Source organism: Dermacentor silvarum, chromosome 1 (assembly GCF_013339745.2).
Source record: "Dermacentor silvarum isolate Dsil-2018 chromosome 1, BIME_Dsil_1.4, whole genome shotgun sequence".
Classification (NCBI taxonomy): domain Eukaryota; kingdom Metazoa; phylum Arthropoda; class Arachnida; order Ixodida; family Ixodidae; genus Dermacentor; species Dermacentor silvarum.
In genome coordinates this window covers 76,787,044-76,800,897 of record NC_051154.1, presented here as the reverse complement: position 1 = coordinate 76,800,897, position 13,854 = coordinate 76,787,044, and the positions used below count along the sequence as shown (strand labels likewise).

The window sequence follows — 13,854 nt, the reverse complement described above, 5'->3', positions numbered from 1 at the left end:
TGGCCTTGGATAGAGAAACATTCATACTAGCGGTTTGACGAGCTGTTACACCTGCGTAGCCCTGGGATCTTCCCTGAACCTCTCTAACTGCTTCCCTACGTGAGCATCGCCTGCGTTCCACCACTTCTAGTATTCTTAATTCTCGTTTCTTTGCAGAACAGTTCAAATAGTCTGCAGGGTGTGCTTCATTGCATAGGCAACAGTTTTCTTCCCGAGACTTACATTCTGTGCTGTCGTGATTCTCTCCACATAGGCGGCATCGAGTAACCGATCTGCATCCTTTTATAGTGTGTCCGCAGCGCCAACATTTCAAGCACTGTAGTGGTCTTGGGGAAAGTGGCTCTACTCTGTACATCAGGGGCCGTGCCTTGATTTCAGTTGGACGAACTGTTCCCGCGAACGTAACAATCACCGACTCCGTAGGTGACTTCTTGTTCTCAATAATTCGGATACACCGGTATACGGATACAGCTCCAGCAACTGAAAATAAGTCTAGTACTTCTGAGGGGACCAGGCTCGCGTCGACCCCACGAACTAAGCCTTTTGAGCATGCAAGGTGTGGTGGAATAAACGAGCTCACCGGATTCGATGCAAATTCAGAACAGTTTAGAAGGTCTCGAACGCACTCCTGGTCCGATGAACAGCAAAGAATACCACCGCGACCAAACTGGCGGACCTCGGTAATCTTTTGGAACTGGGAGGAGGCCTTTCGAAGCTCCACCTCAATCGCCTTCGGATTCTTCATCTGTATCGATCCCCCATTTGTAGGCACAAGAGCCACAGGGACACTTTTGTTGCCACTGCGTAAAAATGAGTCTATCGGCCATTCTCGGGGAGGGATTGAAGCTAGCCAATGGGAATGCCCTTGACCGGGGGAAGAAAGAGACATCAGGTTAGTCTGACTTGCTTACACTCGCGACACAATAAACCGAAAGGTGAAGAAAAAAGAACAATAAATGAATCAAAAGAACAATCGAGACGTTAAACGAACAGTTAACCGCCGCCCGATACTTGACCACACCCGAGGCAGGACAGCTGCGTTCCAACGGACATTTGGTGTCAACCCAAACTCGAAGAGCGGGTGGCCATTTTCGCAAGTCTTCTTCCGTTTTTCTTCTCCTTGTCATATCCACCTCCCTGTTTTTTAAGTATCAGAATTACCTCTTCCAGAGTAGTAATATAACAATTTAGGACTGACCTCTTCCAGAGTAGTAATATAACAATTTAGGTTAGCGTCTTCTTCCTTTACAGCGATGCTGTTAATGGCTAGGGTTCCGTGCATTTTTGTTCTGCGTGTGCAAAAACTCAGGTCTCGCGTGAACGTGCTCGTGCCACTGTTCGCGCGTTTGCCATTTTCTTCCACAGCTGGCTTGTCGGTGTCCCTCGAATATGTCTTTTGAGTAGATTAGCTATCAATAGGCACCATTTTCAAGATCAGTAGACTCCCAAGTAGATAATAAAGGTTTCTCAAAGATTTGCTACTGTGCGACCCGCGTCGGCCATGTCTACGTCCGCACCGCCCTCTCTTTGTCAGCGTTCCAAGCGCTTGCGTATCTAGTTTTCTTCCGCTCTCCCGTGGTGCCGTCGAGACGTCACGGCGTGTCTAGTTTCCTCCGGCTCCTCGGGGCGGCGGGCCCGTCGCGCACAAAACCGCATAATAAGAGCGATTTTGTGCGCGACGGCGACGAGCGACGGCTTCGAGCGACGAAACGGACCGTCGCGCGAACAGATCGCTCGTTCTTGTCGGTCGATCGGTCGGTTCTGGAAATCTAGAATTCGCCGCTCGTCGCCCGGAAGTGCTATGAGCGACTAGCCAATAGCGCTAAGCCGGAACTGTATATACATCAGTGAAGTACTACCGCGATTGTCGCACGGAACGAGCGAACGACTAAATTTTGATACGTGCGAGGATAAGAAAGTATAGTGCAAGACCTTTAGAAATATTTATGCTGCTCCTTACACTAAAACACATGAACTTAATTAATAGAGTAGAATGGTGGTCACGATGATCTTTAGTTCTATCAAAGAACAGCTACATTAAGTTCTACCACGTACCACCAGGGGCGTAGCCCGAAATTTTTGCGGGCAGGGGGGGGGGGGGTGTTCACCGGGGGGGGGGGGGGGGGGCAAGCTTCTGCTTTCCTCTACGTCACATGATCGATAATAAATAGCGGTAGTTTAAGCAGACTCTATACATGTATATCAAAGACACGGGACCGCCCCCCCCCCCCCCCCCCCTCCTCGCGTGTGCGTGTGCTTGTGAAGAAATTAAGTAAAAAGTAAAGTAAGCTCAGTAAAATACAGTAAGTACGACAGGTACAGTGGGCGTTTGGAGCACCGGTCTCTCCTCGCGCCACTGAATGGACCAGTCTTCGAAAACGCGTCATTGAGACGACCTGCCCGATCAGAGAAGACATCATTAATTGTTAATTTCCGTTAAGCGTAGATGGCGTCGTCCTCGTCGGGGCGAAGTGCGTTTCACAAGTCAAGGATGGCTATACGCGTGAAAATGCACGTGTGACCAGGCTATACCTACTCCCATAGCAATAGCTTGTTCGCTGCGTCTTTGCGCTAGAAAACTTAAATACGCGCAAGAACGCGTAAGGCGTTTTTTTTTTTTTTTTTTTTTTTTTTTTTTTTTCGAAGCTTTGGTCGCCCTGCTCCCTCATACGAGAGGGTTGCATTTCCTGCGGCAAGTGCATGGGCCGCTGTGTCTTCCGCTGTGTGCGAGCGTGCAGCCGTCATTTGCCTTTACGTCAACAGATTCAGAATTGTACAGAATATTTCACCGCACAGCATAGATATGGCATGTGTACGCATTTTAAGTAGTGCGTGCAACTCATTTCTGCTTCACTTACGCCGGTGCAGACAGGAAGCGGCCTTGCACCTCACAGAATCTCGACTGATTGGTGTACTAGTGATGTTGTACTAGTGATTATGTGCTAGTAATGAATCTGTTGTTTTATAGTGATGATGTACTAGTGATGAATCTGTTGTTTTTGTGTTCTTCAGTTGGCGAGTGTACGTTTATACAGCTAGGAATGAACTCCGGTCTTGTTCAGTGCATAGTGCACATAATCAATTTCTCAGGACGCGTGAACTCCGACGTGAACTGTCAGCAGCCTGCAACAAGAGTTTACTTAACGCTGTACTGCGCACAGAAGTAATTCATGCTTGTCGGCTGTCTGTTTCGTGCATTCTGTTGCGAGTCGGTGGAATTTCACTGCTGTCATCAACCCCTTCGTGTGTACATTGCTGCTTTGGGATTCCAAGACAAAACAGCAACTACCAGCCTTCCGTAATTGCTGGTTTGGGATTCAACAACACAACAGTAACTACCAGCCTTCCGTAGGGGCGCAATCGCAAACAAGAGACGTTTCTCGCGCAGACTAAAAAGATCCTGCGCGAGCGCGGCCTAACCGGCACCTGAAGGGAAGCGGCGGAAATGTATACCGGAGATTTCGACCACCTCGGGTCTTTAACGTGCACCTAAATCTAAGCGTTTTCGCCATCATGTAAAATGCGGCTGCCCCATTTGTTGCTTCATGTGTTGCGCATTTGTTGCTTCAGAATGCGGCCCGCCACATTCTCGCCCAAAACTTCACAGAGTGTCAAAGCCTTGACACCGTGACAGTTTTTTCCATATGCAGACATGATTCGCTGTAAATTACCAACCCAAACGGAAGCGCCCAGGAATGAAATTGTGATAGTAGCACCGGTTTCATGAATTATGTCAAGGCGAAGCCATAGAGAAAGAAATTCCTTTCTCTATGGCGAAGCGACGAGAACAAAGGGTGGGTAAGTGGGCGGGGGGTTGCCTACTCCACATTCACAACACCCTGTGCGCATTCTAAAAATCTAAGGTATGCTCTGCCTTTAGTAATTACATTTCTACTAATTCTAGCAGAATAAGCAATCCAAATTTAGTATTTCAAATCTAGATTATTACCTGGACCAGTGATCACCATAATCACTACCGCCATCGTCATCAATAGCATTCTGCTGTTCTGCGGCAAGCACGTGTTGAGTACGGTCGTGCTTTTCGTCATTTATTTGTTTGGCAAACACCAAGCTCGATGAGCACCGATGACCGGCTTGCGAAGTTGCGCCAAATAATTATTTTTGTTTTGACTGATTGATTACTGAAGTCAAAAAAGTTAATAGGCGAAATGGATTCGCATTAACTTGTTTTGCCTAGGACTCTGTAAGGAGACCCTGAAGTCGAACATGTTAAGGTGCGAAAAGGGTGAATTTGTTCTATCACGATTTATAACTGGTATCATTAGATGCAACTTAACACAAGTAATAGTTGCAACTGCCTATCACAAATACGAACTTGCTTTCAGAGGGTGCTTGCTGAGCGCAGGCAGAAGGTTGACACTGTTGAAGCCAAGATGCACTGTAAGTAAGAACTATTGGCTGCATTTAGGTGCCACATTTTTTACTGGGTCACACTACCTGCTATCTCCATAGCGGTGTTTCGAATGGTGTAGCAAATTGCGAGGTGATTAATGCAGTACTTCTTATTATGCTGCAGAAGGTGCTTCAGGGCCAACAACGCGGAGAAGGCACTTGGCGGAGTAACACCAAACCTTTCCTGAAGAAAACTCGCGAGGAATATGCTCGTTACGACGGCTTAAACCCAACTCAAGACCAACTTGTGTATACTAGCGGGCTGCACAATTACATGCATTTGGCTAGTATAACTGGACCAGGCGTGATGGCCGCCGTCGTCTGCTATGCTGGCAGTGTTTACTTTCACCTGTGGCCAGAGGCCTCAAGCCTTGTAGATCGCATTCGGAATGAAGTGCCAAATGCCCAGATTGTGATCGGTGCCTCTGTACTGGCCACATACATGCTCGCATCTGTTTACTTGTTGAGGTCCACGCCAGTACGTATCTACTACAATAAATCACAGCGAATGTTTAATTTAGTGTTTCAGACAGAATTACCCGGGTTGCGAAGAAAACAAAGCTTTAAGCCTGGAGCACTAGATCCTGTGTATGTTAACACAAAGTCCGCACTCGTGCAGTTTCTTGGCACTTTGAGGGTGAAAAATGGGTGGCAGAGGTTTGTAGTGTTTGAAGAGCGTTTTCACAAGACAGTATTTTACAATGTCCTAGTTGGCTATGATAGTGTTGATGTGCTCGAGGACTAGACTAGCAAGAACGAACTTGTTTAAATGCTTCTAACCTCATGTTCCTGTTTGTCTGACTTAAGAGATCATTAAATGCATTTGGAAATTTTCACTCATAAGCTGGTGTTTATTACCTTCTTTCTTTTAAGTTTTTTTCTACACACCTAAAGAAATTGGCATGTGATTTATCTGCAGGTAAATTTCAGCAGTGAAGTGTAGCTTTCTTGTCTAGTTTTTGGAGTCGTCTCTCCTAATGTGGCTTGTTCGAATTAATGCCACTGCTGAAGAGAAAGAAAAAAAAAAATGTTCTACTGCTTCTTGATGTGGGTGACTTGAAATTCCTGGTAATGATGTATTACCTGACAAGCTACATCAAAGTACAATTTGTTGTGTGTTATGAATTGGCTTCTCTAGCAGTTGAGATTTAAAACATTCTGTGATACGACGGTCAAGCAGGGGGCATACGAAAAGCAGCTCATAAGGTAAAAGATAAATTCAAACATTATACAAAAAGTGGACAGTTAAGTCCTGGTTCAGCATGCCATAGTAAAGTAGATATGTAAAGAACTGTGCAATGCATGAAAGCAAAACTGGTCGAGCACATTCAGATGCAATGATTGACAGCCATCACAAATCCTTTTATATACAGTCATGAACAGAAAGACGAGTGATTTTCAAAATCAGATCACAAAATGCTTCCGGTGGCGACGCACTCCACTCAATGGTCTGAAAAAATAATAAGAGTGCATGAAAAAATTAGTGCATGCAAACTGGGGTTCAAGGGTGTGAACATGTGTAGGTCTTGTTTGTCTTAACCCCCTGCCGCATGGTGTATCATGTATGATACTCGTAGAGCAACTTATTCAAACTTAACAGAACGAAAAGAAAATCACAAATTTACCCAGAGTCTGTGCCACATCTAGAAATAAAATACAAAGCGGCCATACAACTGGATGTAATTTATGAGTAATATTTTTCTTGAAAATATGGTGGCAGCTCGTTACAACGCACAACAGGTTCTTAAATGAACATGTTATTTTGACAATTGTTAATGTCTGAAATCAGTACAAAAAGATATTGTGGTGTGTTTTTGTTGTTTATCAGCCTATTGTAATGTTTCTAATGAAAAATACATTCGAGTTGTTCTGTGGAGAAAGCAATAATTGCTGTATCATAAATGATACGGAATGGAGTTATGGGTTGTTTTTTGGAGGAGAGCAAATATTTGTTTCCTCATGATAGAACAGATTTGATAATAAAATATGTTTCTACAGGCTATGTTGTTTCTTAACGCTATTATTGTCATGAAAATGTCATAAAATGAAAATGTTAGCAGTGTTACGATAAACAGCATGGAGCCTGCCGTGTTCCAAGAACTAATGACAACAGTAGCAACAAAGAACTCCCGCAGGAAGAGGAAGTATTCTGCCTTTCGTCAAGCTCCTAAAGACAATGCAAAGCAAGAATCCTCATAAATGGAAGTGTCTTAAAGGTTCTGGCTTACATATTAGGGCTACCAATGAGTCAAGAGTGATGTCATCAATTTTAAAGAAACTTGTACTTGCTGGAACTGCAAGAAATACGCTCCATTTTTTACAGCAGCATTCTAAGTTTGTTCAAGGTTGAGAAATTTTTACGGGTTGTCTTCGATTAAAATGCTTTTCTGTGTGGTCACAAAATATATCTGTAACTGCATGGTGTATCATAAATGATATGCAATAACTTTTGTTATAAGTTCCAGGACTTAAATTTAAAGGACTTGCTTAAAGGAATTGCTTTTGGTATTGCAAGTGGAGAAACATTAACTTAGCAATTGCTTTTGGTATTGTAAGATACGAATGTTGTTAGTGACCATAAGTGAGGCATTCCACCACTGAGGTATATGGTGAGGCATTCCACTGGTAAATGTTGAAGATGAAATAAACCACTTTTCATTGTACCATTTCTAGTTTCCTAACATTTTTTTGGAGATAAGTATTATCTGATGGTGCTGTTTTTAGTTTGTGCCACAAAAAACTTAAAGGGGAAGAGCAGGTTTTATTAAAGTGGCTCAACCATGCTAAGAATTAAGTTTGTAATTGTAACACTTAAATATTCGTACTCATCAACTTCAGTGAAAGGACATTTGTTAAGGGAATACATATGCTTTAGAGTTTAAAGGAGATTTCTTATTTGTAATATGCAGATTTCTCACTATTTGGTTTCATAGACCAATCTTCACTTGAAAACGGCATACAGGTTAGTTTGCAGGCACTGCTGGTTGTTCAGGATAAGAATGTTTCAAAAAAATATGCAGGTCATCTGTACAAAGTATTATATTTACTGCCGTCTGCTATTGATGTAAGAATGTCAGCAATATAGACAAAAAAGGAAAAGGACTGGTCCCAGAACGCTACTCTGAAGGACTGCCTATGACACAGGAAGTACACCAGACATGCAGTCATTTGCCTGAACATACTGCTTTCACTTATAAAGATAAGACCAAATTCAGTTCATGAGGTTAAGCAGAAGGCCTATGCTATGTACTAATTTTGAGAAAAGCTTCCGTAACAAGGTCAAAGGCCTTATTAAAATCTAAGTAAATACCATCAGTTGACCTCTCTTATCAAGAGACGAAGTAAGCTCATTAATCGTTGTGACGTTTTGGTGTCCACAATTTTTTCCTATAGTAGCTGTGTTGGATCGGCGACAGCATTCGGTTTTCTTCTAGAAACAAGGTGATATAATGCGTGACTATATATTCTGAAAGCTTGCATGGTGTGCATGTTAAGGATCTAGGCCTGTAGTTTGCAATGTTTAGATGGTCACCTTTTTTATACAAGTGCCCTACACTAGTAATTAGGAATAACAGAGCTATCGAAGGAAAAATGAAAAATTTTACATGTGCTACGGGTTCGGCATACCTGCGTGAGAATGTGCTCGAGATATTGTCTAGACCAGCAGAGGATTTACTTTTAAGATTAAACAGCAATTAATATACATCCTCGTTTGTTATAAAATTGGGGGATATAACTGGAAGAGTGATGTCATGTGTTAAGTCATGCTGTGAAGTAGTAAATACAAAACAAGGAACGTTTAGCTGGTCAGCAATTTTCCACACGTCATCAACAAGATATATATCAACGCATATCTGATGCGGTAAATACCACCAGAATTTTTCAAGGCTGTTTACTCAAAAGTCGGGCAACAATTCAGTAAGGTATCTGATTTTGTCATAGGAAAATTTAGGAGCAACTTAATCTATTAGATCAGAGATTATGCTAGGGGTTTCTTCTGCTTTTTGGCTTGTTTGTATAAATAATTTTTCCTGTCATCAAGGAATTATTTTAGTTGGTGCGAACTAATTGTTGGGAACAATTAAACTTTTCAATACTGTAATGAGTGGTGTGTCTCGGAGCATTTCAGAGTGATCTGACACTGCCTGCCCTGCTATCACAGAAGTCTCACCAACAGCCAGTTGTCAGCTTTAGAAAAACCACCTTGGCGTCTGAGACACCATCAGGCACAGATTATGTTGATATGTCATTGATAATAATTAAATCTATTGTTATCTATTAGTGATATTAATAATTAATCTGAATGGTTGTGGTCGCCTGTTGACAAAAAAACACCAGCCCTTCCCCTGTCGAGAAAATGGGGGTAAGCGAAGCTTGTCGTGTGTGTATCTGACCTTCGAGGTGATTTCCTTTCTTTCTCTCTTCCTTCCTTTCTCTCTGACCTTCGTTTTGATTTTCTTTCTTTCTCTCTTTCTTTTGTTTCTTTCTGTCTATCTATCTTTCTCTATTTTTTTTCTCTCTCTCTCTCGTTATTTCTTTCTTTGTCTGACCTTCGTGGTAATTTTGTATATTTCTCTCTTTCTCTCGGTCTTTCTTTCTCTTTTTATTTCTTTCTCTGTTTCTCTATCTTCCTTTCTCTTTCTCTTCCTTTCTCTCTCTCTCTCTTTGACCTTCGTGGCGATTTTCTATATCTCTCTTTCTCTCGGTGTTTCTTTCTCTCTCTCTTTTTTTTGTCCCTGGTATGTGCCATTGAACTTGGACCCTTTCTGCACTATCGCCAGGATCGACCCACTTTTCAGCGTGACACCGCCGACACTTGTGAGCCTATAAAGCTTCGCTTAAAAAAGGAAAGGATGTGTGCATAAATCTCAGTGTTTAAATGGTGGCAGGATGTAAAACTGGACGAGTTGGTTGATGTTCATTATAACGGCAGCGCAAATGGAATGGCAACACAGAGAGTAAAAACACACAGAACAAGTTCCGATTCTGTATTTGGATGTATTCTGCAATGACCTATTTAATTTTTCTTTTTTAATTTCACATCTGTTGTGCTGAGTATGGCTGATCCTGGTAATGAGGGTGACATCCGAGCCAATGATGAAGGGCGCTAGAAGAATTTAACATAAGATAGATTGTTACCAAATATGGCCCCTGAAGTGAGTGTGGCTTCTTTACCCTCACTGGAGTTGGGGGAAGCAAATTAGGCACGGAGGTGTACTATGGGAGAAAAAGAAAAAGGCAATGAAGTATCGTAGGCATTTGCACAGGCCAGCTGATCTGAAAAACAGCAGCAGTGCTTGTAGTGCTCTTCTATTTTGACAGCAGCTGGGTGTCCATACGATTTGGTGTGCTGGAGAGTGACAGTCTACATGCCATGGCATGGACAGTGACGAAAGATGTGCAATAGAATTTGTAATAAAGAGAGAATTTGAGTACTTGGAATTTGATGAGAGATTAGTGAAACCATGTTCTACTAACAGTTCAATAAGAAATATGACCAAAATGCACATCTGAACCAATACTTATCTAAGTGACATAACTGCTGTACTTCGTTTTTGCTGTCTTCAGGCATGCTTAGACTGCACAGGATAGCATTTAAATTAGGGTACACACAGTGTTACGTTTCATGCTCTGACCAATTTTTTGAGCTAATCATTATAGTGTGAACATTTATTTCCCTTTACTGTATGAAACCTTCTCTAGTGTTCTTGTATGTTTTGTTGCACATTTGTTACTGCATGATGAAAAATTGTGGACTAATTTATTGGTATCAATAATTTAAGAATCATATACTCTATGCAGTGGGTACTGTATAAAAGAAAATTGTGTTAAGAATTGGAAGCAGTATGTGTAAGTACCAGAACACTTAGTTGTGTCCATTTTGTCATTTTACTAAATCATGCTGTTCATCTGTATAGTAGTAGCCCAACTAGCTTACAAGCATTTTGTTACTGTATATTTTTAGAAAACATTGAGCTTCCAAAACCCTCCCTGAATTCAGAGATGCATTATTCACATCTAAATTAAGGATGCCAGAGTTCTAGGAAGCATCTTTCTGGGTGCTTATGCATCTTGGGACCAAGCATATGCTAAGCTGTACTTCATTTAAAGGACCCTTCACCAGGTTTGGCCATTACAAAGAGACAAGTGTGATGCATAAATCACACACTGACAATTGTGTTTGTAAAATATTAAAACTGCTGTATGGTGCAAACAAGCTGAAATTTCAAACAAAAGCCTCTGGACCCTTTCTCTCAAGGGAGCCCCGCTTCCTGCCGGAGAATCAAGGTCACATCACAAACGTTTCTATGTCTGATGTACTGCCTGCAGCGTCACCGATTACAGCATGTGACTTCGGTAAATCATCCAATGCACAACACACGAAAATGTCACTAGAAGTGCACCATGCAGCAAAAAAGGGAATAAAAAAATTATAAAGGAGCTAGGGCTTGTGTCGTGGACATGATGCGGTCCCTTGGTCCCGGTATGGGAGAAGGTAGGGAAAGAATCTTGCTTGCAGACACTAGTGGAGGCAAAGGGAAAGAGTGTCTATGTTGAAAGTGAAGCTCACTTCCTGGCAGCTTAGCGACGTAACATTTCAATATCTCTTATCTCCTCTAATAATGAACCAATTTGAAAACTTCTTGCAGTTCAACACTCCTGAGGGTGCTTTAGAACTTTAAGTGTAGAACCAAAATTTTCGATGGGGCTTCGTGAGGGGCCCTTTATCATAAATGCTCTGTTCAATCCGTTGTAGTGCGAGTACTTCAGTTGCATGTGCCTATATTTTTATACACATTTTATATTGTTGCTGTTTGTTGCAGCACGCTGTCATATTATTTTTCTCCTTCGACATTCTTCTTTTCTTTTGCCATTTTACTGTGCTAGAGGCTAAAGCGCACTTCTTTATTAGGTACCTTTCTGTGTGAACTGCATGTGCATATCATGGAGTACACAAATTGTATTTAGGTTGCATCTCTTTTTTTTTTTTTTGTGTGTGTTTGTCATACTTTCCTATGCCTGCCGTCGCCGTCGTCGTCGCCGTCGCCGTGAGGTTCCGTATAGATAAAATCTTCACCGCGCGCCGTATGCCCGAGCGCAAGCGTGCTGCGACGCACGCTATCACGGAGAGCGAACGCACTCAATCCCCCACGCGCAAGCAATGAAGCGGGAAGCCAGCGCCGGAGGGAGCGGGGGGGGGGGGGGGGGGGGCACTTCTACTGTGCCAACAACCGCGCTCGTCGCTCGGCCGCACGGTCTCTTATCTCTCCCGCGCGCAAGCAAGGAAGCAGGAAGCCAGCGCCGGAGGAAGCGGGGGGGGGGGGGGGGGGGGGAGGCGCACTTCTGCCAACAACCGCGCTCGTCGCTCGCCGCACCGTCTCTTATCTCCACACGGCTCTGACCTTTATGAGCCGTGCATTCGCGGCTCAGTTCCTGTTGAAGCGATAGACCGCACGTACCTTCGCCCGCAGCGGCGTATGCTTGCTGCCAGCGTTTTGACAGTCGTCTGCAGTCATTCAGTGTGATCTCTTTTTGTTCCCTCCACTTTCAGGCAAGTCCTAGAAGTATTGCGCCCCTTCTCAATGCAGTTGCTAGTGTGTCTTAAATATTTAATGCTTGTGTCTTGTGAGAATGTACCAACTCTGCACCATTAAAGTTAAAGGCCCCACTGCAAGTGCAGCCAACTGCAGTGGTTGGCCACAAGCATGCACATACTGTGAAAAGGTCTTTTGGGCATTGCTGAAGTATCTCGGGAATGCAAGGTGCATGCTTACTCCTCCGAGTGTCACGTCTTTCACAGTGCTTGGTTTTTCCTTTGCATGATTAGAGTGCCTATTACGAGAGAGATATGCACTATAAAACATTATGTAGAATGTTGATCCATTTAAATAATTTTGCTCAATATAGCATGGGATTCATCTGCCTAAAAACACAACATCCACACTTTTTCATGGATTTTTCACTTTGATAGGACATGTAAGCTCTATTAATGCTTTTGGCAGTAATTCAGGGTGAAAGATCTGTTGTTTCTGCCGTTTGACTGAACATAATTTAGGGTGCCTTTAATGTCCACTCTAACTCGGCTACATTCCAGTTCAGCAAATGGTTCTGTTTAAGTCCACTGCTCAGCGGTCTCAGTATTCACTGTCAATGGCATGACAAGGCGGGTGACTGGGGCTGTTTCTTCCACTATTGCTAAGAATTGTGTAAGTTTAATTGATAAATATGCAAAGGCTTGCTAACACACTAAACAAGCTTAAAAAGAGCTCAGCATGTAATGCAGATGCATTCAGGACGAGTAACAGAAAAATTCAATAATCTGCATTTGTATTGAGCATTCGAAAAAAAAAAAAAATTACTAGATTATACTGAGCTTCTAGTGGCCAGTGGTGACTGACAATGCTCTGGTCTTCACAGCACCATGGCTTTAATGAAAGTGAACTTTGTTTCACCGAAGTACAAAACACATTCTTAAAGAGAAAATATTCATAAATCATTTGCAGCCTAGAGCTCTGTAGCTGTCTACATAGGACATTCCTGTTGGTGATGCATGCAGTAGCTATGAGTTGATGCAATCACATGCTTCCCGTGATGTCGCAGATAAATAATCTTTTCAATGATACACTACGCAAAGAAAAACAGCTATAATCATTTTGTGCTTTCAAATGAACTAAAATTTCACGTTTATGTTAAACCGTTCAAACTTGACATATTTCAGTGAAACATGGGTTATGTGAAGGCCCGCTCACTCCCTGCACAAGGACCCTAAAAAAGCCATCTGCAAATTGTTTACTGTACATCTTAATGTACTACAGCGTTTTCAAAAGGCCGATGGTTTGGCTACATTCCAACCATTCAGCATTCACCTTAGAAGCAACTTACCACCTTGGTTATACTTTCTTTCGGGGAGTGCTTTATAAAAAGCAAGTTTGTTGGCACCTGCCACCACACCATTTCAATGATGCTTATATCTCTCCATCCTTTGCATATCGCCAACAACCCAGAATTCTTTTTCCTTTGACCTCGTTGTCATATTGTGCTTTACTGGTCACCTTGTACAGCAGCAACTAAAAAAATCGAACTATGGTACTTAAAGTCTTGAAACTATGCAGTGGGTAATCAGGGACATCATAGTGGAGAACTGCGGATTAATTTCAACCACTTAGGTTTCTTTAATGTGCGCCTAAATCTAAGTACACAAAAGGTTTTGCATTTTGTCCCCATTGGGATGCGGCTGCTGCTGCCAGGAATTGAACCTGAAACCTTGTGCTCACCAGCTGACAGCCATAACCACTGAGCCATTACAATAACTGGCCACAACAATTTCTCAATTTGTTGCTACATTAGCACATTATCCTTGAGTTGCAAATAGTTTCACGAACAACAACCCAACTATGTTTTGTCTACAAATCACATGCTAAGTTGAAAGAAGACGAGGAC

The 13,854-nt window shown here is 42.6% G+C and overlaps 1 protein-coding gene across 1 annotated transcript; it reads left to right on the top strand.

Annotated features, from left to right (window-relative positions):
• The first annotated feature begins 4,005 nt into the window (after positions 1–4,005).
• LOC119466628 (uncharacterized) lies at positions 4,006–5,256 on the top strand. The gene is made up of 3 exons (XM_037727150.2): positions 4,006–4,235; positions 4,347–4,401; positions 4,538–5,256. The coding sequence occupies exons 1-3, from the start codon at positions 4,228–4,230 to the stop codon at positions 5,156–5,158; spliced, it is 684 nt and encodes a 227-aa protein (XP_037583078.1). The 5' UTR covers positions 4,006–4,227; the 3' UTR covers positions 5,159–5,256.
• Positions 5,257–13,854: the final 8,598 nt, after the last annotated feature.